At 39.3% G+C, this 24,397-nt stretch overlaps 3 protein-coding genes across 4 annotated transcripts in view; 1 reads left to right on the top strand and 2 right to left on the bottom strand.

Moving 5' to 3' along the window:
- The window catches only part of kti12 (KTI12 chromatin associated homolog), a 5,603-nt gene extending 1,279 nt beyond the window's left edge, over positions 1-4,324 (bottom strand). The window contains exons 1-7 of the mRNA XM_030424716.1: positions 4,062-4,324; positions 3,044-3,095; positions 2,900-2,952; positions 2,758-2,813; positions 2,585-2,664; positions 2,158-2,317; positions 1,987-2,049 (exon numbers count right to left, since the gene is read on the bottom strand). Coding sequence (XP_030280576.1) covers positions 1,987-2,049; positions 2,158-2,317; positions 2,585-2,664; positions 2,758-2,813; positions 2,900-2,952; positions 3,044-3,095; positions 4,062-4,212 — 615 coding nt within the window. The 5' untranslated portion in view covers positions 4,213-4,324. The remainder of the gene's footprint in view (positions 1-1,986; positions 2,050-2,157; positions 2,318-2,584; positions 2,665-2,757; positions 2,814-2,899; positions 2,953-3,043; positions 3,096-4,061) is intronic.
- A 1,260-nt stretch (positions 4,325-5,584) lies between these two features.
- Positions 5,585-14,038, bottom strand: znf592 (zinc finger protein 592). Its single transcript, XM_030425499.1, has 9 exons — positions 13,882-14,038; positions 11,157-13,384; positions 10,114-10,292; positions 9,857-10,030; positions 9,593-9,752; positions 9,143-9,403; positions 8,224-8,336; positions 7,964-8,105; positions 5,585-7,854 (listed from the first exon to the last, which is right to left on the bottom strand). The coding sequence occupies exons 2-9, from the start codon at positions 13,362-13,364 to the stop codon at positions 7,360-7,362; spliced, it is 3,732 nt and encodes a 1,243-aa protein (XP_030281359.1). The 5' UTR covers positions 13,365-13,384; positions 13,882-14,038; the 3' UTR covers positions 5,585-7,359.
- On the top strand, positions 14,038-24,319 carry slc28a1 (solute carrier family 28 member 1). 2 transcript variants are annotated; one of them, XM_030425500.1, is made up of 18 exons: positions 14,038-14,173; positions 17,879-17,958; positions 18,040-18,116; positions 18,486-18,577; positions 18,730-18,919; positions 19,003-19,144; positions 19,375-19,488; positions 20,129-20,203; positions 20,298-20,378; positions 20,498-20,578; positions 20,758-20,883; positions 21,736-21,866; positions 21,960-22,128; positions 22,480-22,659; positions 22,801-22,882; positions 22,979-23,077; positions 23,166-23,271; positions 23,792-24,319. In XM_030425500.1, exons 1-18 carry the CDS (start codon positions 14,086-14,088, stop codon positions 23,904-23,906), a joined length of 2,028 nt encoding a protein of 675 aa, XP_030281360.1. In that variant the 5' UTR covers positions 14,038-14,085; the 3' UTR covers positions 23,907-24,319. The 2 variants fall into 2 exon arrangements, with proteins under 2 accessions (XP_030281360.1, XP_030281362.1); XM_030425502.1 differs by lacking the exon at positions 14,038-14,173 and adding an exon at positions 17,544-17,637.
- The last annotated feature ends 78 nt before the right edge of the window (positions 24,320-24,397 follow it).

Raw genomic sequence — 24,397 nt, 5'->3', positions numbered from 1 at the left:
AAGTTTTACTTTAGAAAAATGACAAATGCAAGAAGAAAATGCAACAAAGAACATACTGTTTCAGGCCAATAACAGTGTCCTCAATAGTTAATCAAGGGAACAGAGCAGCTGATTTCTTATTGGCTAACAGTAATTAGCAGACAAAACGCATCACAGACACATCAATAGGTAGCTAAATAATTACAGGAGCAAAAGGAATGACAAAAGAGGACACACAATCACATACTAATAATGAGGCACTCTCTACGTCAACCATTTAGAGCTAGAAAAGCTAAGAACGTCCTACCACGCACAGCACAAATCAACAATTCCTCACTTGGCTGAGATATAAAGCACTGCAAAAATGTTCATATGATCACAATTACAAACACACTGGTACATGCTAACACATTCAGAGATTCTGACGTCAATGCTGGCGTCACAAAATAGAATGATAGTTGTCCTTATTCAAGATCACTTGAACAGATGTGTCAAGCATCATTTCATGCGTCCACACTTTTTTTTTTTTTTTTTTTACAGTCTTCCTCTGTCCAATGTGCGTTTGCTCATCTTAATCTTTTGTCTTTTATTGACAAGTCTCAGATATGGCTTTTTCTTTGCAAAACTCTAACTTTAACAATGAGACTGGTGTTTTGTGGATACCACTAAATTAATCTGCTAGTTAAGGACGTGTGAGGCGTCTGTTTCTAAGACTAGAGACTCTGATGTACTCGTCCTCTTGCTCCATTGCGCAAGCTGGGCCGCCCACTTCTCTTTCTATTCTAAAAAATAGCCAGTTTGTGCTGTTCTTTGAAGGGACTAGTACACACTGTTCAATGAGATCTTCAGTTTCTTCGTAATTTCTTGCATTATTTTCTCTGAATTAGTGTGAAAATGGACAGAAAAAAGGCCTATCTTCTGACACTTGTCAGTCTATTCTATGATCGAACCTGCTGCTGCTTGAGATAGTCAACTAGTCCTATAGAAAGCAATTGTACTGCTTTAACCAGCACAACAGTTTTCAGCTGTGCTGACATGACTGCATAAGCCTTTTCTAATGATCAATTAGCCTTTTAACATGACAAATGTGGATCAGCTGACACAATGTGCCGCTGAAACACAGGAGCGATGGTTGTTGAAAATGGTCCTCCGTACACCAATGTAGATATTCCATTATAAAAAAAAACAACTACCATTTCCATCTTAAATAGTAATTTACCCCTTATATGTAATAAATGTAATGTTATTTCAGTTGAATAAAATTCTACTTTTGTAATCCACATTTTTGAGCAGTTGTCTTTATTGATATTCTGAGGTATAACTCTTCCCAGCTGACGGGCATTGAAGCTAAAACAAAGATTACTTTGTTTATTATGTAACAACGCAACATTCTCTGCCTGCAATACATAACTAGACATTATCAGGCCCCGTCGACCAGTATGTCTTCCCTCATGCATGATGTTGATCAAAGTATTTGTTTATTGTATTTTTGTAAACACCATAGCTCTTTACTGTAATTATTTGCTCACAGATAAACTCTACTTGGTGCTTTTTCTCAGTTAATCGCTACTAGCCAATCGCTACTAGCCAATAAGTCGTTACTCACTCTGTTCTCTAGATTTGCTATTCATGCCACACTCATTTCATGACATAGACATGGGAAACATTCCTGGGTTTACAAACTACAAGGAAACGATTGATTGAATAATGCATTTCCAGGAGTCAAGGCTTCCCATTCATAATTACAACTTTGATTTTGTTTTAACTAGTTTAATACTGGTAGCACCTGCTTAAAGATACCTTTGTTATCTGTCTTTGCATTGACATGGCGTCGTAGACTTCAATCTACATGTTTGTAGATTAAAGTTTAAGATGAAAATTTTTCATTATATGACTGTACTCCATTTTTCCATGCAGGTGATTTAAATATATGACATGAATGAAATCAACACATATTTCAGCAAAAAAAGTCTCACAGAAAACCTAAAAGAACGTATGAAGACATACCATTAACACATCTTGTGTGGTCTTGTCCAACTCATACAAGAAGTTTGCAGATGACAGCGGTTGCTGCAGAGAAAAACAACATCTATATTACCATCAAATAGTCAGAAATGCCTACATCTACTGGATATTACATCCTCATTAAAAAAGCAAACGTTTGTGTGCATTCCTTACACTCTGTGTAGACTGGTTAGGTGGGGGGGCCTTTCTTTTGAAAAGTGCATCAGAAATGGCTACATAAGGAAGCGAGTCCTCTTTCAGGATGGTGAAGAGAGGACTGTCCCATCGGTTTCTGGAGTCTGGAGCTTCAAACCTCAGCACTAATGCATCAAAGCTACAAAAGACAAACCAGAGGACTGTGCATCAGGCAAATTACAGAAACAGAATTGGATTGTGTTCATTTTTGACAGTGATTGGTGTAAAGGTATTTTTAATAACCTATTCTTATTATTTAAATAATTTCCCAGTCTGGGATCATTAATTCAAGTTCAAGTAATTCTATCTATCTATCTATCTATCTATCTATCTATCTATTCTAAGGTTAAGACACTACCAGAGACTGACATGCACCTCTACTGTTGTGCAAAGGCTTGTCACTCACATGTCCTGGGTGTACTGCTCAGCAGCATCTCTGTTGGCATTCCATGTTGAACTCACTTCATCTGATGTCAAACAGTACACCTTCATCAAAAGAAAGCATAGGGTTTTAATGTTTGGTTAATACTCTTTTTTTAGACATTACAAGTCCATTACTTATTACTCCTGTATACTTACCAGACAGTGTGGTGTCTGTGCATGTTTGATGAGACAGAACAGTTCATAGCGGTAGCCTGTAAGACATTATTTCAACTTTAAAGGTAAAAGTATTAAACAAATCATACTGTCTTCATAGAATCATATTGTTGCCAATATTTACCTTTAATGTAATTTAATGAATCCAAAATTACAATGTCATCCTTGCCGACTTTCCTAAAAAGAAAAAAAAAACAAATGTTAAAAGGATTGTGTCGGCATAATATCACTGATGAGTGTTATCCAAAAACAGATTTGAAAAACACACCTCTCTACTGCAGCTTTCAGTGATGCTCTCACATTTTTTTCCTTTTGGGAATCTGCAAAATATCCAACACGGTTAAATGACAGCAAGGGTAAGCAAAAGTCAGAGGTCACTCCCTAGGAGTCGAGTCTTTGTGGCGACTGTGTTATCAGGCAGCAGAAGTCTAATTAACAAATTGTGAAGATTTAATTAATTGATCTGCCACTTCTTTTCTAGATTAACTGTTTGATGTTGTATAACATTTCTTAGAGAAAACTGCCCATCAAAACTTCCACGACCAAACTTAATATTGTGCTTGTTTACGTGACTGTCTGATTTTGAACATAATATATTATATTGAATTACGCAGGAAAGCAGCCAATTTTCACATTTGTACAGCAAATCAATTATTTTGTCTTTACAAATGTATCTATTATTGCCAAACATTTATATTGCACCCATTATCTGACTACCCGACTCGTTGTTAGTCAAATTGCTGAAAAATTCACTGCTGATATCAGTAATTTCTTGAAATAGTGGTGAGAAAATGGTGCTGTGAACCAAATATATGACCCTAATACCTACTGGATGTACAGCAGCATTACCAGCATGTAAAATAAGAGACAACTGTAGTGTCTTTTCTATAGAGACTATCAACTTTAACCCTGTTATGTGACACAATTTAATAGAAAGAGCATTTATCATACAGCAGGATGATGAGGACACTCTCACACCAAACTCCATCCAAAAAATCATTAATTTAAGGCTGCTCAAACATTCATTTAGATTTAACCGGATCCCCTGTAACTCACCACACCATCTTCCCAGCTAAGTTAGCCTCGGTTCAACGGGAGGTTGCTCATCTAGCAGCGTTAAATATTACGTTTATATTTTAAAAAAAACAACAACATGTAGGGTTTAGTGGATAGAAAACATGTAAGCGGACTTCCTAACATGACTTTTGAGTATCGACAAAAACTTATGAGCTACTAACACGTAATAATAAAACTGAATTGAGTGACAGCTAGCTAGCTTAACTTGCCTCCGTAAACAGTGTTTTTGTCAACGTCCAGGCCTCCGTCTCCCACAACATGAACCTTCCGGTCACAGCTTTGTTCAAAGTACACCTTCAGTTCTTCTGCCCTTCGTGTTTTACCACTACAGGGATAACCGCACATCACTACCAGAGGCATAACTACTGAGTGTTGTCAAAATAAAGTAGCCATGAGTGTGATGAGCAGCATGTCGGCTTTTTCACCCGGATATGTTTAACTGCAGGCACTTCACAAAACGACCACCAGGAGGCGCTATAACACCAGTGGGATTAAACTGAGTTTACAGATGTGGCTATTCTTTTATGTGAGATTATTTAATATCAAATAAATTATTATTTGACTTTGTCTTATTTTGACAGACATTAAACACGCACATCAATTACATCATTCTCTGTTTCTGATTACAAAATAAAATAAAAAATGTCTGACAACTGTATCTGGCTTTCAGTACGGGTTTATTGACAGGGAGAATACATATTAAGTTTAAAATAACTGGCCCATTGGTCATTGTAACATGTCACATTTAAAAAACATACATATTCTTCTCTTCATCGGGAGGATTTCATGTTGTGGCTGTAAAGGTGTAACAACTTGTGGCTCAAGTGTTCCTCAAGCAGGATCTCCATCTCCCCTAAATGAATGGAAGAAAAAGTTAGTTACATAGTTGATTAGCTAAAAACAACAACAACAATAATAGCATAATAATGATAATAATAATAATAATAATAATAATAATAACATGATAAACTAACATGTCCAATGCCTTTTTCCGTTGGGCAGTTTTTAATATCTCGGTTAGCAGTGCCACTAGGTCTTCAGTCATTCGGTTGAGAGGAATGACAGCTCTGACTTCGGGGGGAACATTCGCATCTTCAAAGGCAGACTCCATAAAGGAACTATCCACAACACTTTTCTTGCCCATGAAATGCCCTTAATGAACACAAAATTATAATAAATCACATAAAAACATTTTTTTTAAAAGCGCAGAAAAACATGACATGATTTGCCAGATAAAGTGTTATTCCTCTTACCTGTTGCCCACAGATTACCCCTCGGATTCACCTTGATTTTTGAAATTTTATTTCTCAGCTCAGTCAGATCAAGCGTCATTGAAGACGTCACAGCAATGTATGAGATAAAGATGAAAGAAGACAGGAGTCCTGCTCTGCAGATCTTTGTCAAAGTGCCTCTCATTCCTCAAACCTGTCCAACGCAATTTGGTGCCGGTTAATTAAAATCTCTGCTCTTCTGTTACTTTGGGAATGGACAGTTATACAGAGACAGGATGGGCTTAATATTCTAATGTGATGAAGTCATCCGTCTGTGGTTGGTTTCTTATTGGATGAGTGATGCACATTGGAGAGTCATGTGCCCTTCTGACTTGTATCGACAGTTGCAAAGTACGTGACATCACTGCCAAACCTCTAATTATCACATCCAAATACCTTTAAATACCAGTGCTTTAATACACAAAGAAGTCAGTCACACAGCAGAAAAGACAGAGCAGATATATAATTAAATGCACCAATTTATTTGTAAGTACTGAACGTAAACATTACAGCAAGGCACAGGGGCCACTGCATGCTGAATAGATGTAATGGCTTAAGAAATGCTGTGAATCCAGGGTTTATTGGCTACTGTATGTACACAGGTTACTTCCCAATACAGGTCCTCGCTGTACACAGTATCAAAAGTACAAATATCTTTCAACGAGCATTACAAAAGACCAAGTCATGATCAAGTCATTCTTTTCAGGTCTGCAGTTTTAACAGCTGCAGAGTAGTAATTTAAGGACTTAAAAAGAAGAGAATGAAAGAGCTCATATAGCACTTAAATAGAAAAAGTTCACTTGCCAAGTCAAGTCAATATGACCACATAGCCTTAGGTTCAGTCCCAAAATAATTTATAAAATTTAATAATCTGGGATAAAACACATTTACTATTTTTTTTTTTTTTTTTACATTGCACTGAGATTACCTGCAACTCCTCCAATACTTTCATCATTTAACAATCACTGCCATTAACCATGGAGGTAGGAACTGTCATGTATTGAATACAAAACAAGAAGTGCTGCTTTACAAATCCAGACCTGTAAACGAAAGGTACCCACCATCGCGAGGGCTGACCTAAGCAGTTCATTCATCACGGACTGAACAAACTCCCCTAATCCTACTAGTATTATTATCATGAGCGCCTCTGACGTTAACAGGTCCTGACTTATAAAACATTATCTCCGATATGCAACCAAACTTCACTTTCATGCCTGCTCTGGATTATCCAAAACAATGTACCCTGATATTTGACATAACATCGACTGTCCACTTGCCGGAAAAATACACTTCTGGCAATTTGAGGTATTTTCAATACTGCTGCATCACACATCCAATACCTCCCCATGTTCCCCCTAAACAATCATTCAAAAAAAAAAAAAGGAAAAGAAAAGAAAATCATAAAAAAAAATAAAAGGCCAGATCTGCGATAACACATGCACTCACAAATCAAACACATTCAATAAACATCAAACAAAAAGCTATTCAGAATGTTTAAATAGTCAAACGAAAGTTGTTCTTTTATCTAGCCTTACTTCAGTAGGCTTTACCTGCCTGCATCTGATCTCACAGGATAACTTTCCAAATAACTGTTTACCAAGATCACAGAAATACATCTTTTTTAAATGAATGCTGAACTATACTAAAATTTGTAATAAATGGTGTCTACAATTCTCACCTTGTACTGCAAATTAACTGCAACACAGTCACGTCGTAAAAGCTGAATCCCATTCAGGTGATAGTGTGTAGCATTAAATACTTCAGACAACATTTAAAGCAATTAAAATGACTGTCGATTACAAAGGTGAAAATCCACCCCTTCACTGTTACATCAATCAAACATAAAAGCTAACAGACATTCCTGAGTCTCTTGTCAGGGCGGATGAAACAGTTGGGAAAATAAAAATGACAGACAGAAAAATATCTGTTATTATGTGTGCAGTAATGTCTGAACGGCAAGATTAATATATTATCAACATGCAAAGTTAAATAAAAACAAGTGAAAAATGAATATTCATTTGTCCTCTCACTTATGAAAATACTGCTCTTTACTAAATGTTAAGGATCTGCACAAATATACTGCACAACCTCTGAATAACTTGAGAGAAATTTCAAAATTAAAAAGGCCCCAACACTTTGTACCACCTCCATGCAGAACGTCAAGCATCCCACGTTACTTTCAAATAAAAACCGAAGATATTAAAGCAGCTTTAAAGAGGTGTTGAGGTCGCTCTCGCTACCGGAGGGAGACTGCTTGTGTCTGAGAGTGAGCGCTCAGTTTTAAATTACAGTCCACAGTCGTGTCACAGCGCACACTTTCTGGCTCTCCTGCCTGTGAGGGCTCAGGTTCATTTAGCTCCGACAACACGTCACTCCCCTCGTCTGTATCTGCTGATCCATCTCGCTGATCATCCTGCTCCAACTCCCGAACCGCTGCCACCACCTGCTTTCTTTTCTCCTCTTCTTTGACTTTGTGTACAATGAAAAGATGTCTGTTGAGAGACAGTAGTGATGTGAAACACAGGCCACAGTGAAGGCACTGAGGAGTGTTTTCATCAGTTTTATGCTGTGGTATGTGCTGCTGGAACTGTGTCCTGTCGTCCGTGATGAAACCACACTTTGAACAGCGGAACTGGCTTTTCAGACGCTTCGCTGACGGAGCACCGATGCCCGAAGTGCGATCACGTTCTTCCTTATGTGCGATCACGGCAGGTCTTTCTGATACAAGCCCCTGCAAATCACAGTCACACATTTTAAATTGATGGTTGTAAGACTCACATGTAGAATTTTGCCAGCAGTTATTATTTTGTTGTTTGTGTCGGGGGGGGGGAAAAAACTACCTTGCCCAAAGCCTTTTTTGATTCTTGGACAGCTGTTTTCGGCATTTGGCCAAGATCAGGATTTTTGATTCCATGCATTAGACTGATGTGGTTCTTCAATGTGACACTCGTTGTGAATGTTGTTTTGGTATCCGTGCAATACCTGAAGTGCAGACAGGAAACAGAAGTGGAATTTTGAATGATTACCTGGTGATATTTCAGGTAATTTGATTAAAAAAAACTTGAGACTGTGCAAACAGTCAATTGTCCATTTTTCTTACCAACAAGTATAAATTTTCTTTTTTCCATCATGGTCACTTCGAATATGTCTTCTCAGACTGGTTGCAGAATTGAAAGACTGCTCACAATGTCGACATGGATACTTCTTCACTGACTGTTGAAAAAAGAAAACGTGATGAGGCTGACCTCAGGACCCAGACTGTCTTCAGCACCATTTCCTCATTTCAGCAGAAGGACAACAGTACCTTAGAACAGGTCGACTGATCAGTAATGCCACTAAAAATACTGTTCCATCTAATGTTTGCATACTTTCCACGTAGACTACATGACAAGTATGAAGCTAGAAAATGTGGGTTTTATTTTTAATCTATTGGTTCAATCATTTTACCCCGCCGCCGACCAAAATAAATATGCTCATACTGAGAATCAAAGCTCATTGTGAAACTTGAAAGCCATCGTCAGAAGAAGAGTTTCACAGCACGTTAAGTGTGTCTACACAGGAAATGATTCTGCACATCATCAGGAGTACCTGACATAATAGACGCGCTTATATTTCGGTCAGCATGGGGTATTTACACAGGCTGATACTAAAATAGTAGGACACAAATAGCATATATACTGTTCAATAGTTCAATTTGGGTTAAGTTATGGAAAATTGACAATTTATCAAGATCAATCAACAACATTAATATCTGTATTGTATTTAAATTGAAATAAATATATATGAGCAGAAATTAACATAATAAAATACTGCAGTGTCAGATATCTATAGTGGAATCTGGACAAGTATGAGTGTGATCGTGTAGTTTGAGATAACTGAAGTTGCAGCAGAGGAAGACACCCCATTTCATACACAGAAGTATATGTGAGCCAAGAAAAAAATAATTTAAGTGTGCAGCTACATCACCGTTTCGACGGAACACACTCACGTTTCATCTTTGGGAATTCATGGTCTCTCACCTTTCCGTGGTTGGTCTTCACATGTGAAACGTAGGACTCCCGTTCAGGGAACCACTTGAGACACTCTCCACACGTCCAGCCGGTGGGCTTCACACGAGGTCTGCTGTCCTGCTCGGCCTTTTTTCTGGGATTTTCCGTGTGTTTAACTGGGCTGCGACTCTTCTGCTGTTGGACGGAAAGAGCATCCTGGTGCCGGTCAGTGTTGTCTGTTTGTTTACTTCTCCTCTCTGTCTCTGCTGTCATGTTACCTATATGAACGTCCTGCAAAACAGAAAACGTGGATTTGGATGTGAATAATGGAAATGAGTAGCTTCTTGCCATTTGTTTTGTTAATGAAAGTTTCAGGTTTCATATAGGTAAACCTAGTACGTGGATAAATGTATATGATGTCTGTATGTAATGGGTAAACATACAGAATATCTCTTTATAAAAAATACAATAATTGCTAACCTTAAAGTGCTGCATCAACAGCTGCTTTTGTGGAAAGACCGAGTTGCATTCTGGACACTTGAACACGCACGTAACGCGTTTGTCTGCATTCTGATGGAAATGTTCGAACAGTAACTGCTTTTTCTTGAACATCGTCTCACACGAACACTTAAAGATTAACCTGCGAAGGAAAAGAGAAAACCCTTTAAATGACCCGTAAAAAGTGATATCTACAGAAAGAACGTACAGCTCGTGTAACAGCCAGGTCATGAGACTTTGACTTACTGAGGAGGTATTTTACTGGCACTGTGTTTATTTTTTAAATGCACTTCACAGCTGTCAGCGGTCTTGAAGGCAACTGGACAGACGGAGCACTTGTAAAGGACTTCACAGTGTTTCTCCTCGATGTGAGTCTTTTGGCCTTGGAGGGTCTTGAAAACCATATCACAGTGAAGACATCTGCAAAAAAAACCAAACATAATGCCACTTTTCTGTTTGCGCTGTAGTTATGTTTGCCTGCCTTTCTTGCTTGCACTACTTACTTGTACCAAGCCTTGCGGGCATAATGCAGACAGTTCTCCTTGACGTGCTTCTGTATGTCTGCAGAACGACTCAGGGCGCCACACTCAGGACAGCAGTATGGGGACTTGTGTGCATGGATTCGATCGTGAGCTTTGAGGCTGCACTTGTTGGGTAACAACATTGAGCACACCTTACACATCTGTTTTGTGAAAGAAAAAGACAGTAAAGTCAAAAAAGATAAATGGGAAACAAGGGAAATATAAAAACAAGGCTCCCATTGCCTTTAGAGAATAAGTCTGGAGATATTCTATATTTTGTTTGCAGTCAACAAGTACCATGAAACGCTACAACCAACAATGAATTGATCCTACAAACAAGTTTAATACTCAGAGCAGCCAGAATGTTGCGTCAGGTCTCAAGAGTCTCAACAAACAGCAAGGTTTATGTTCCCATCCTGTGAGCTCCAGCCCCCATGTTTGTAACTGTTTAACACTCGCTCGTCAACAAGTTAATATCGCAACTTTTGAGGCAGAACAGTGGCTAATTTCCCCTTCTGTCCTCACCTCTCATTATTACAATAAAAGCACCATTTATAGATAAATGTGAATATCAACTTTTAATATTCCCGAGTTACTCTCACTTAAGCTTCGAAGCCCAAAAAAAGGTTTTCAGTACAGCCATAATGAAAAGTACTAAAAACACATATATTAGCCACAATGTTGCATTTTACGTCACGTTGCTTCATTCCATAAAAGTGGGAAATTTTGCTTTGAATCAATCGCATATCTATTCTGCCATACATACTCACAAGAGGACTAAATGTGCATCAATCCTCGGCTAACAACAGTCCCAAAAAATGCACATAATATACTCCTGCATTGCCCAGATGTTTAAGAAATTACCGAATATCTATATTTTTGATACATTTTTTGATTTGATTTGATATGTATCCTCAATAGGAACAAATGGGCTGTGAAATTAAATACTCATTGGTCTTTTCATTGGAAACTATAAAAAATTCTCTACCCTTATCTTTGAATATTTAAATTAAACATCTACTCACAAGTCCTTCCACAGCCTCTGACGGTCTCTGGTAATGGCCTGCAAGTGCTTTATAGTCAGGTAACTGCTTGTTACACTCGAGGCAACGGAGTCGGTGGCGAATGATGTTATCTGGATATAGGGGCAGGACAGGTTGGTTTTTGGACGAGGATGATGGTGAGGTGTAGTTCACAGGGTCCACGTTCCCAGGGTCAGTACAAGGCGGTGCGAACATTTGTTCCTCTGCTATGGGTTTCATATGGAGCTGTGTGCACTGCATCACCATGCCATTGTTCTTGTGCTCTCGTGCATGTGCCAACAAGGCGCACTTGTTGAAGAACACGATCGTCTTCGCACAGTGCGTGCATCCGACTTCGATGTGAACGCTCCTCCTGCTGTAATGATATGCCAGACTCCTCTCCACCCCGAAGGAGTCCCCGCACTCAAGGCAGCAGTATCCGCGTGGTGGAAGGCTGATATTGCACTCCGGAGGGGGGTTCAGGTTGGGCACGTATGTAGGCACAGGGTTGGCATTGTTTAACAGTCTGTTTAGGGTTCCTGCTGCCGTGTTGGGAGTGCATGTGCGAGGATGCGGTTTGGCTGTTTTGACCTGATGCACCAGTGGGACAGTGCTGCACACTGTTGAGGAGAGTGCGTGTTGGCTTTGCTGTTGAGAGGTGGAGCGCGCAGCTACTGAAGCAGCAACACTGTGAGGGACCAGGTTCAGACTAGCTAAGTGCATTGCTTTGGGAAGGAGGTTCGTGCTAGCTGAATGGCCTGCTGTGGCGGATCCCCTCTTTGGTTTCTGCCCCTGATGTGCACCAGATCGTTTCACAGGACCGGTGGTATTATGGAATACTGCTGCGGGCTGCGTTATGCCTGACCTCCTGGTGGTAGCGTCGGATTTGTTGTGTGAGACTTTCGGTGAGGATGTATTCGCTGGGGTACCTTTTGTTTGTATTCCGACAATGCCATCAGCAGCTGCACTTTGAGACTGATGAGGAGACATATTACAGTAAGAATCTTCGCTAATCATACTCTGGGACGGAGAGGATTCATATGCAGAATGAATTTCATCCGTTTCTGAATCTGGCAGCACGCTGGTGACTGTGCGCTTGATCTGCCCGGACATGGTTTTGATGGTCTTGATTCTGACCCTGGGTATGGCAGGGGGTGACCCGGATGCCACAGCAGGGGATGCTTTGCCACTGCTATCACTGCAGATGCTTACAGGGCTATCGGAGGGCTTCATTAACCGTTTCACAGCCTCAAGTGGACTTCTGGGGCTTCGTGGGGATATAGGCACGTTGGGGCTTGCTTTCATGCAGTCATTATGAACTGCCGATGACTCTCTGGGATCTTTTCGAGCATTCAGAGCCACCAGAGCCTCTAAGCAAGAAGATAATTTAGCTGTCTGGGATTTTACATGTGGATATGGAGTGGGAACATCCATTGAGGCTCCTGAATTGCAGTTGGTGTCAGTGAAGTTCTGGTTCATGGGCGGTGGGTGAAGTGCACTGTGTATTCTCCGTGTTTTATTTTTTTCGTTGCCAACATAGATGTCAGAGGGCTCTTCACTTCTACTTCTTTCTGTTCTGCTTTTCTGAGAGTTCTTGGGTATATCAGAGTGCTTCGGGCTGTCATCAAACACGCTGAGGTCCAGTTTGTTGGGATTGTCAGGGATTGAAGGTTCCACCATAACTGATGCTTCTTGGAAACACGGTCTCTCTTTTGGATGCATTTCATCTCGACTACACTGAGTGTCTTCAGACTCAGGACTAGAGATGGGACTAAAATGAGAAAGTGACTGGGTGAATATTGGCGTTCCATCAGGTTTTTGCTGAATAGGTGCCTTTCCAAGAAGCTCTCTTGAACTCTCCCCGTTCAAAGCAGAGACAAACGATTTGGAAAAGACAGTGTTAGTTGTCTCGACCGGATCAATGGAGGTCTCTTGTCCCCTGAATCCATTTTGCACCGCTGATCCAAACCCTTCTATTGACTCCTGTCGACTTGTGTTTTTCACAATAACACTTACAACAGGAATATCTGCCGGTGTGACACCTTGGTTACTCAATAAGCCATCATCCAGACATATCCCCGTGTGTTTCAGCTGACTCTCTGTCTCCTCGTGACTCCCATGGATGGGCTCTTTAGCATCCAACCCTGTGGCATCTGGGATGTCAAAGGCGGCGAGAAGATCATCAAAATCTGGGGTTTTCATGTCACCCATAGCTGCACAGGGTCATAAACCTACAAAAAGAACAAAAACAAAATTAGCTTGACTTGTTTTATTTAAATTTAACACCATGGGTGCTGAAGTCAACACTTAAGGGGCTGTTGTCAGCGTTATAACTGTTTTACAATGTGAGTAATAACTGTTTTACTGCTGGGTTCTGTCCCCTATGCTAACGCTAGCTTTAGCTGGCAAGCTGAACGTTAACAGGGTCTGCTGATATTCGTATATACAGCTACTATTTTGTACCATGGCATGCATGAATACACACACATACATGCAGATACGCGTTTAATACAGACTACAATGCTCATTTTGTTAAGAAAACATCAACTCCTTCCAGGGCCGACCTGTAAGAAAGTTGTTTTGCTTTTACCCCAGCTAACAAGAGAACGTACTGTCAGCGAACGTTAGCCGACTAGCTAACGGAGCCAAGCTAGCCAGCTGGCACTCTAGCTTAGCATCATACTATCGAGCAAATAATTAACCCTTAGCGATGCACAGGTGCGCTTACCATTGGATCCGATTGTGTTTAACAGCTCTAGTAAATTAGCTATACAGCCAGTTAAGTGTTGGCGCTGAGTGAGTAGCAGCTACGTTTGTCTGTAGCAGGGTTTCATAGCTAGGCTACAAGCTACTAACGTTAACTTCGTTTTCCTTTTCCTGTAACTGGGTGATTGCAGCCCTCGACTCTGACTTACAGACGATAGGCGGTGCCATGGCTTTACTCTTCATGTCCCTCAAAGCGAAAGAGGGAACCAATTTACTGAGTCCAGTGAGCCTGAACACTGCCATTATTACATTTGGTAAGCAGTCAAAGGTGGGTTTGTGTCGTGTTAAAAAAATAATCAATGTAAAACACATGCATGGCTGGAGACACCGCCTGTAGGTAAAATAATCAGGGGCCCTTGATTGCCATTGCTACCATTACCATGCTTGTAACCAGCTCTCAGCAATAACTTGTGTGGTTTCATACACTCTCTATAAGATTCACAACTTAACATAGCCTAAAATAACCTAACCTGAAGCAGCCGTTACTTTTAGTTTTGAGATCAAGCTCCAGAATCACTGGGTCATACAATTTCCATCAAGCAACTTATTAGCGTCTTTCATCAGACCCTCACTGTTAAAAACAAAAATCACATCCAAATGAAATAAGATACAAATAACTGGTGACATACAGGCTGCAGAAATATTAAATAGTGTGCATGATCAAATTGTGTGACCCTGAAGATTTGGCCGCTGTTCTTCTTGTGCTGTCTGCTTCAGATAAAGGTAGAGCTACCAGCTAAATATCTAAACCAGATTGATTATTACCAGTTGGAAACAGCCCATGCTTCCTTTGACATGCTCAGTGTCCATGGCTGCAGTCAGCGCTTTAATTAATGTTTTGTTGATCCATGTCAATTTATAATCAGGATGTCAATGAAGAAAAAAAAACAGGCATTAGCTCCGCTGTTTGTTCTTGTTAGTGGTCTGAATCTACTGTAAGTCACATGACATTACAGACAAAGATAAGCTACTGCTTTACTGTTTGTTTTCAATATTTTTTCACAGAGGACTTCCTGGAAATCTATATTGACACTGAGATGTAACAAAAGGTAATGTGGAATTGAATGCAGACAGATGATCAACATAACTGGCACAGTATTTACCACTTTTTCCACCACAGCTCAGACTGTAGCCTGGAACTGACACCAAACTACATCCCCACTTCCCCACTTCTGTCTGTGATTTAATGCGGACTGTCCAAATGTACCAGTATCATCTGAAGAGAAAGGGGAAGGTTCAGCTATTAGTTCTTAAGATTTATGACCTCGAGAGCCTCTGTGCCTCTGTGGTTTTTGAAGGAACAATCCTGTAAGACAAGTTTGAGGGCAAAAATACTCATACTTTTCTTCCTTCCCGCTAGTGAGGCTGTGAAGTGATGACACCAATTCCTGTGAAGTGTACAGACACACAGGACTGCAGACCTTCAACATCAGATAAAAAGTCTTCCATAGCTAGAGAGACCTATTAAAAGACATTATGATGCAGGATTTAACTGCAATGCAGAATAGTGACCGTATAGTTAAGGGTTATAGCATGGTAGTGTTATTTAAGCGATGAAACAAGCTAGAAGCTGTTTTTTGCATATGTTTTAATTTGTAAATCTGTGAATAAAGAAAGAACAAATCATCGCTAAAAGTGCAGAATTTAAGAACTGGCCTAATTCACCAGAGGCACCGCTGCTGCTGACTGCGGCTGCTGTTTGCTAGTTAGCTCAGTTAGCTGTGCATCCAATGGGCATGACTGGGAGCTCAAAGCAAGGAAGCCCCCAGGAAGAGCACCAGACTTTGAAGGCAACTTTTGTAGTGACCAAACAGTGTAATTACAACGTCTCCTGATGCACTGCTGCCCAAAAAATACTTTATCCCATAAGCTTACACTGTGAGTGAAGTCTCTGTAAAATGGTGGATCTCTTTTTTTCAATTTAGCTTCACAACCCCATCGAAATGACTCTTCCAACTATCATAATTTTAAGCCATTCAGTTCAATAAAAAGTGGATAGTCTAGAAAAGCTGCAAGATGAAATCATTGTCTCCTTTTTCAACAAAAACTTTCACAGATTGCACCTTTAAATATGATTAATTTGGGTAATGGCCAAATACAGTCATCCTTCTACAAGTGTTTGCTCCGTCACAGCTCTGTCACGTCTAAATTTACAAATGACATCTTTTGGCAGACTTGTTAATGGCTTACATAAAAAGAGTGTTTTGGGTTAATAAACCAAGACATATGTTACAAAATCCAGGACATTAAGTTCTTTCTAATGAATTATAAGCTCACCAAGGCTTTCTGAACACAAGTATCCCGGACTCTTAAACAAGGATTAATGTTAACATATCCGTCCAGGCAGAATGAGCCCCCATTGGGAGTTATGAGCCACGGACAGAGCCATGTTTTATGAGGAAAATCTGAACAGCAGCGAGTAGAACAAATAGCTGCCATTATATCCAATCATGTATCATTACCCTGAAAGTAAAGTACAAATTGCAGTGCAATACATTTAATAGTCCAGAAAACAGCTCTATCTGATTTCGAGGTGATCTGATTCTTGGGAAATTAATCGGTGTACTTGTGTAATAAATAATCATTTAGAGAGATGAGATTCTTTCATAAAAATACAATTTAAATTGACAGTTCCTTACTTCGACCCACAAAACGCACTCTGTGTGTATCACAGCACACATACAGTGGCGTATAACTTCACCTACTGAAGTTATACAGCATGGTCATCATTCACAAACGCATCAAAATGTGACACTAAGAAAATAACTAAAAAGAAATATACTGTGTTTATATAAGCAAAGTTAAAGAATATAATGACACGGCAGAAATTGATACAAATACATACAATATGTATCTGTAATATACAAAATGAAAGGTTTGAAAAGATGATTCTTTGCTTGCAGAAGTTAAAAAGTGAAAATGTACTTGTTGAAATACGATTTGATATTCAAGAGAAAGACCCCTATATCTTTATGAGATGTGTTAATGTGATATTTGACCAGAAATTATAAATGTATTCTGTTAGATTTAGAGTTTTTCACAAAATTAGTGTTTTTTTCTTGGAGTTTATTCACTGTAGGTTTCGCTGAAGGATCATCCATCTGCATTTTTTATAAATTATAGTATGATAAAAGTATAGTATCTGTCAGTATATCTGTATAAAGGCTACTTAAATTTAGATTTAAGGGTGAGAATCTTATCTTGTTTAATCGTAATCTAATTTGGGTTTTGTTTCCCCAATAGTTCAGTAAAGTTAGAAAAGAGTCTTTATCATTGTGATGTTCATTCACATGATCCTGATGTATTGTTAGAAAGTTCTTCCTTACAAACATGAGCAATAAGCAGGACTTTTTATGACTAACATGGGTGGAGGACAACCTCCTCCAGATAAACTCATTCATGATTAATCCATTGTGTTTTCCTCACTATCTCAGTCAGACCCAGTGAAGTCATATCTGTTAACGAGAATGAACTTATCATCTGTTGCTCCAGCAATGTGGCGTACGTTGTCAACACCACATCCAATCAAATGTTGCTTCATAAGGTCTATTAAATCATTCCTGTTTCATTATCGCACGTATGCATGTGTCCTGTACTTCCTCGGAGGAGCGTTTCTGTTAATTAATGATAGATGCTTCATAGAGGGCAGAGTATATTTTCCCGCAGTGCTTTTAAAGGCACAGCATTTGACAGCCGACTTTAGGACGACGCACAATGAGTAAGCCATTAGCTCTACCTTTCCTTGAGTTAAGCCGTTTGTTTTGCAGCAGTAAACTGATTTCTTTCTCCACAAAGCGAGCCACGAGGACTGTGTGGACTTTTTAAGATTATTTTATCTACACAGAAACAGAAACACAGCTTGTCACTTGTTTGGCATTCCTGGTTTGTTGTACGAGTGTGCTTTCCCAAAGGCTGCTGCATATGAAGTGAACAGGCTTTTTTTTCTCTCTTTGATTCAGCGGAAAGCAACGGTGTCCAGCTCAAAGACGTAATCCAAGCAGGCGGAAATGGCGTGGACAACAAGGCTTTTGAAATAGGGGTATGTATCACATTTCATTTTTAAGAGAAAACAGCACATTGTGATCAGTGTTGTAAAACTGAAACGCGTTTATTTTCTCAGGAGGACGACGTTATTGATACTGGCAGCCAGAATTGGCAGAATGAAAAGACTAAAAAGGGATTGGGATCATACTTGAGGTGTGTCAAGTCAAGTGATTGCATTTTGTAAAGCAAAAATAATGATTGTTTTAATGAGGGTGCAATACTTCTGGATGTACCTGATCACATCAAATTAAACCTCTTAAATGTTGGATTTGTTTATACTGTTAATAAATGTACAGTAACGTACATACAGCAGAGAACCGGTTCTGTTTTAGATGCTACTGTAAAGTTGGAGACTGTTAAGATTTTATTATATTAACACACAAAAATGACAACTTTTGAGCAAATATACACACATATACAGATACTGAATCTTTAATTATGTGAAAGAGAACTTTTTTATTTCCGTATTGTATATATTATTTACACGACTGGACTTTACCTCTAATTTCTCCTGTACTTCAGCCAAGTTTCCAAGCCGATTAACGCCACAGAGGATTACATCAAGGCTCACTCAAGAATCTTCAAATGCATTGTGCTGGCCATACTTGGAGCAGGTAAAAACAAAATGTATAAATCTGTTTGTTTTTACTGTTTTTACTGACAGTAGCAGTTTATTCAGTAATTGTGTCCTAAACACTTTGATTGTGACAAGACAAGAACAGCCATGTGAATATAGTGTTTGATGTGCTCTTTTCTGTTTCTACAGGTTATGTGGCTTACTTCATTGCAGCCTGTGTATTGGACTTTCAGAGGGCCACTGGTCTGGTAGTCCTAACCAGTTTGGCTGTCTTTATAAAAGTGTATGAACTCTTGAAGCAATACAAAGGCGAAAGCATCAGCCGCTGTTTCAAGCCCGCGGTTCGATGCTTTAAATCCAACTTGAAATGGCTAAAATGGTGAGTGGACGACCTTGTTTTTCGGTGGCTACACATAATGGAATCTGTTAATAAGTGAAGGTGCGCTTCACTGTGTTTTTCAGGGTTTTCATCTTGGCTGTCGTGGTCCTGTTGGTGGTGTGGCTCGTCTTGGACACGAGCAAGCGTCCCGAGCAGCTTATCTCGTTCGGGGGTGTGTGCATGTTCGTTGTGATTCTATTCATCTTGTCAGCACACAGGACAGCGGTGAGTCGCTTCTCAAAGACGAATTATTGTTGGGTTGACACACGTCACAGGTTTATCTCACGTTATCTCTGGTCTGTTTTGCTGAGACTTTGGATATCATTTGGCCTTGTGCCCCTATCATCATAAGGTTTAGCAGAAATGCTTCCTTGCAATAACACAAAGCTTTATAGAGACTCCCTGATAAACTGAAGGTCTAATTACTCCTACTTCCTTTTTAAAATCTTTTTTAGGTACGATGGAGGCCTGTGTTCTGGGGCCTCGGGATGCAGTTCTGTATCGGCCTTTTTGTCATAAGAACACAACCTGGACTTATTGCATTCGAATGGCTTGGACAACAAGTGCAGGTATTAGACTTGTTTGTTGAAAAATATGCACAAGGAGATCTCAGCTTCAATATGGTTATTACACAAGATCAGCTCTCCGTCCTTCATTGTCATCATAAATATACAAGATACAACTCCCAGTCAATAGGCAGACATGACATTAACACGTGTTTGTATGTTTAAAAATCAATTATTTTATCAGGAACCTCATTACAAAAACCTTTCATTTTGTATAATATCAAAAACATCTAAAATGTACATTTTAAGGTGTGATTCGGCCTTTTGAACCAGTCACATCCTGCGTGACCCTGAAGGTTTTAGTTTGCATAACAGGCTTTACATGTATGTGCACAGTGTCCATTTTCTGCCATGTCACTATATTCTTAACCTACGCTTATATAAACTCAGTTTTGCGCTCATGTATATGCCCATACATGCTTATCTTTAGAGCACTTTATTATGCTGTTCACCCTTATTCCTGGGTTATCTCGGGATTGAGAAAGTGCAGGCTTGTGGTCTGTTAATCACTTTGTAATGTGCAGTTGCCACTTCATTAAAATCTAAATTAATAAGTAACTGCATCATAAATTAACAGGTAAAAGAAATAAATAATTATTTGAAATAAAATAACCCATGTTTGTTCTTTGCGCTATAATTCCAGATATTCCTTGACTACACCAAACAAGGGTCATCGTTTGTTTTTGGGGATCTGATAGCAGACATTTTTGCCTTTCAAGTAAGTGGATGATGATGTGTTTTTTCATAACCAAACAACACTCTAAGTCATTGAAAGTAAATGTGTTGAATGTGAGTGTTGTTTTCTTCCTCAGGCTTTGCCCATTGTTGTGTTCTTCAGCAGCGTGATGTCGGTCCTTTACTTTCTGGGGATTATGCAGTGGCTCATTCTGAAGGTAAAGAAGGTTCAAACGTGCACCTCACAGCAATGTGTGTTCCTGTTGGTCTGGGTGTGTATTGCTTACACTTGCAGTGAAATACTACGACCAAGAACCATGTGTTTTTGTGCACGCAGATCTCATGGGTTATGCAGATAACGATGGGAACCTCTCCCACAGAGACCTTGAGTGTGGCAGGCAATATATTTGTTGGGCAGGTACGCTGGCTTGATATCTTTGTCACTAGTCTGACTACATTTGGCTTTAATATCTAATGAGCTCCGATCAATCACTACTTTACAGTCATGTTTACATAAACAATCACTAATAGCTACTTAAAAAAAACTCTACAGTTATTCTGCTGATTTACTTTTGCTTCATGTTTTTTGTGCTTCAGACGGAGGCTCCGCTGCTGATCCGCCCCTATTTGAAGAACATGACCAAATCTGAGATCCACGCTGTTTTGACTGGCGGTTTTGCCACAATTGCAGGCAGTGTCATGGGGGCATTCATCTCATTTGGGGTGAGATGAAGCTGTTTTCACAACTTCAAATAATACATATGGCACATTCCATGCAAAAGATGCAATTGAATAAGCTCAAAAAGACATAAAAAACACAAAAATAGGAACATTAAACTGAGACTACAAATAAATGAGACATTTAAAAAGAAAGAAAATCACTAGTTACTGAAATATAATTTTTATATATTGTACGTGGAAAACCGTATCTTATTCTTACTTTTTCTTTTCGAAGTTTTAAATCTTGATTGAGAGAGTCCAGAGTCTGGGGCTGTATACACAAAATGCAGCATTGCCAGCAACTTCAGTTCCTGAGGGGAGGAAATGTTAATGAGGGAGTGTCAGCACAAATAAGAGATTTGTTAAGAACATGAACTGTGAGGAGACCAGTGATTTAATCCGGAATGAGAGGGTGAACTGAATATAAAACAGTGAGAGGCACCTTCAATTATTTCTATGGTGACTGGCAGCCAAGTGGGCAGCTTTTAGCCCGGGGACAAGGTGTGCCCTTTGGTTTTATGGTGGTGAAGCTCCTGGCTGCAATATTTTGAATCAGTTGAAGATAAGACTCTGAAGGCCTGTAAAAAGTGCAATACAGTTATTGTAAACACATGTGTTGTGCTGTGAAGAAGAAGTGGATTTAAGATACCATGTTTGCGCATGATTGAGCCTCCTGGCAGAAAAGAATGGGGCCCAGGACGGTACTTTGGGGTATACCTCAAGAAATATTTGTTCTCTCTAAACAGTATCCCAAGTGGGAACTAAGTAGTTTCATTCTGCTATTTAACCTCTGAACCTGGCACAAATTGAGCCAAAAAGCACTAACAATAAATGACATTTTGTTGTACTTTGCAGATAGATGCATCTTCCTTGATATCAGCCTCTGTGATGGCTGCTCCATGTGCCTTGGCCATCTCCAAGCTCTCTTACCCAGAGACAGAAGAGAGTCCCTTTAAATCAGAGGGCAATATCAAAGTGGCTTGTGGGTGTGTAAATCTGTCCCTTGGTTTATTCTCTTCCCTTTAATGGTTTTTATACTCTTGTGATTTAACTTTTCTTTTTTTTTTTTAACTCCCTAGAGATGAACAGAACATTCTGGAGGCTGCAAGCAGTGGAGCATCTGCTTCAATAGGTCTCGTTGCCAACATTGCAGCAAATTTGATCGCCTTTCTCGCCATCCTTGGTTTCATAAATGCAGCTTTGAGCTGGTTTGGAAGTATGGTGGGATATCCTGAAGTGACATTTCAGGTATGTTTTAGCTAAAGACTGATAACTCAAGAAGGATGCTTTAAGAACGTCAAATACTTTCTTGGAAATCCGATGTATCTGTTTGGCCCCAATGTTATATCCAAAGAGCTTATAAAATTATAATTCCTGTTAAAACCAAAAATGAGTGGACAAATAATATGCAAACACTTGTTTTGATTATGTATTTTCTTATTTATGATGCTATTTCACCATGTTTATTAATTATTCTGACATATATTGTACATATATTTATTTAAAGGCACATTTCAAGTATTTTGCTTGCTTCTACTGTTAATTTAACAAGTGAGTCTCACAATGTTCAAATAACCGTATGTCTCTCTGTGTCCACAGCTGATTTGCTCTTACATCTTCATGCCTATTGCCTTTATGATGGGAGTGCCATATAAAGACAGTTTCATTGTGGCTGAACTAATCGGCACAAAGCTCTTCCTCAACGAGTTTGTGGCTTATCAGAAATTATCTGAACTGAGCAGCAACAGAATTAATGGACTTGGTGAAGAATCGATTTCTGTGAGTAAATGTTCTTCATTGGACTTTGAATGTTGTCAGTGTGGGTGTGCGACAAGTATAAACTCCTGAGCACTGCACAGTGAAAGGGAGAAATTTCACTGCAAAATTAACATTGCAGGATTTTGTTCTTTCTTTTTTCAGGTCCGATCAGAAATCATCACCACCTATGCTCTTTGCGGCTTTGCCAATTTCAGCTCACTAGGCATTGTGATTGGAGGCCTGTGTGAGTATTTTAACAACAGGGCAAAAAATATAAATAAATGATCCTGTTTATCCCTCAGTAACAACTTTTGACGCAGACTATTTTCTTTTATCAAAGCCTCTATATGCCCATCCAGAAGAGGTGATGTCTCGTCTCTGGTGCTAAGAGCTATGCTCACCGGGACTTGTGTGTCTCTTGTCAATGCTTGTATTGCAGGTAAGCGCTTTTAAACTGAACTAGCAGTGCAGTTGAGCTTCTTTCCTATTGGGCTGCAACTGAGTAGCTTTCTCACTTTTTTTCTTAGGCATCCTATTTGTTCCTCCACTTGACTGTGTGGAGCTGTTCAAGGTATCTGCTTTCAATGCCACAAATGCAGATGTGCAAACTTGCTGTGAAGACCTCTTCAGAAGGTGAGCGTGTGCACTTTCATTACAACAATACTTTCTGGTGGCTGGGATCATTTTGAGAAAACATTGGTTACACACAGGGTCAGTAGATTTTCAAGGTTCACAGATCTTAGAAAGTGAGATTTCTAAGTGCTGTATCGAAGGCAACTAGACTTTTTTTTAGTTTCTTGATGACGTTTCACCTCTCATTCAAGAGGATTCTTCAGTTCACTTTTGTGATTATCAAACAGAACTTAGCGCTATGTCAATATCAAAATGCTCAGGCCTATTGAAGCTGACTAATCAGAGCAGGGTGGGCTTTTTGGGAGGGTGGTCTGAAAGAGACAGGAGCGTTCAGACAGAGGGTGAACCGAGGTTTTTTGAACACTAATGCATGTAAACATTTTCTCGTAAACACCCAAAATGAATGTATGCACCTCAAACTGAGCAGAATACGTCACCTTTAAATGTGCACTCAAATGGTTCTGATATGCACCTGATTTGTGGTTATTTGGACTTAAATCTTAAATCATTTATTTTGCAGCACTCTGGGCAACGGGACAATTGAAGGATCATGGAGCACAGTAGCAAATGCCACTATGTATTTGTCTAAATGTTGTCAGTGTTGTGAGCTTCCTGGTCTGAACGTTTGTAGTTAGAGGAGAAACATACATGTCAGTGTCTATTTTTATACTGTGGTTAATTTCTTTCTCCATGTTTGTAAATTAGTGTCATACTTCATGTAAAAATGTACATGCACATGTTTTCAAAAAGACTGTAAATTTCATGTATTATATTGTAAATTAATTCACATATTGGCTTTTATTTGATGCCAAGGATTCAAAGGACACGCCTTTAGAAATATACCTCAGTATGTATTAAGGCATCACCAGTTTGATGAATGTAAATATTTAAGAATAAACCAATTATTTCATAATGTTATGGATAATAATACACACAGTTGTACTTTTTGACTATATAAAACTCTGTTAAAATGAAAACTTACGCACTGCTTGGACACAAATGTTGATGGATGTAAATATTTCAAAATAAAACCAAATATTAGTTAACAGTTACTGTTAATGAGACACACAGTAATACCTTTAGACTACATAAAACTCTGTGAAAATGAAAACGTGAGCTCCGCTTG

This window comes from Sparus aurata, chromosome 8 (assembly GCF_900880675.1).
Source record: "Sparus aurata chromosome 8, fSpaAur1.1, whole genome shotgun sequence".
NCBI lineage: Eukaryota > Metazoa > Chordata > Actinopteri > Spariformes > Sparidae > Sparus > Sparus aurata.
The sequence above is the reverse complement of the archived record's forward strand: the minus strand, read 5'-3'. Positions and strand labels throughout refer to the sequence as shown.

Coding starts and splice junctions, on each gene's coding strand:
- znf592 (XM_030425499.1), bottom strand. CDS start 13,364: ATGGGTGACATGAAAACCCCAGATTTTGATGATCTTCTCGCCGCCTTT. Junction 10,031..10,113: donor GCCCGCAAGGCTTGGTACAA/GTAAGTAGTGCA, acceptor TTTTTTTTGCAG/ATGTCTTCACTGTGATATGG. Junction 8,106..8,223: donor AAGAAAATTTATACTTGTTG/GTAAGAAAAATG, acceptor TCTGCACTTCAG/GTATTGCACGGATACCAAAA.
- slc28a1 (XM_030425500.1), top strand. CDS start 14,086: ATGGCTTTACTCTTCATGTCCCTCAAAGCGAAAGAGGGAACCAATTTA. Junction 18,117..18,485: donor GGATTGGGATCATACTTGAG/GTGTGTCAAGTC, acceptor CCTGTACTTCAG/CCAAGTTTCCAAGCCGATTA. Junction 23,272..23,791: donor TGTGAAGACCTCTTCAGAAG/GTGAGCGTGTGC, acceptor TTTATTTTGCAG/CACTCTGGGCAACGGGACAA.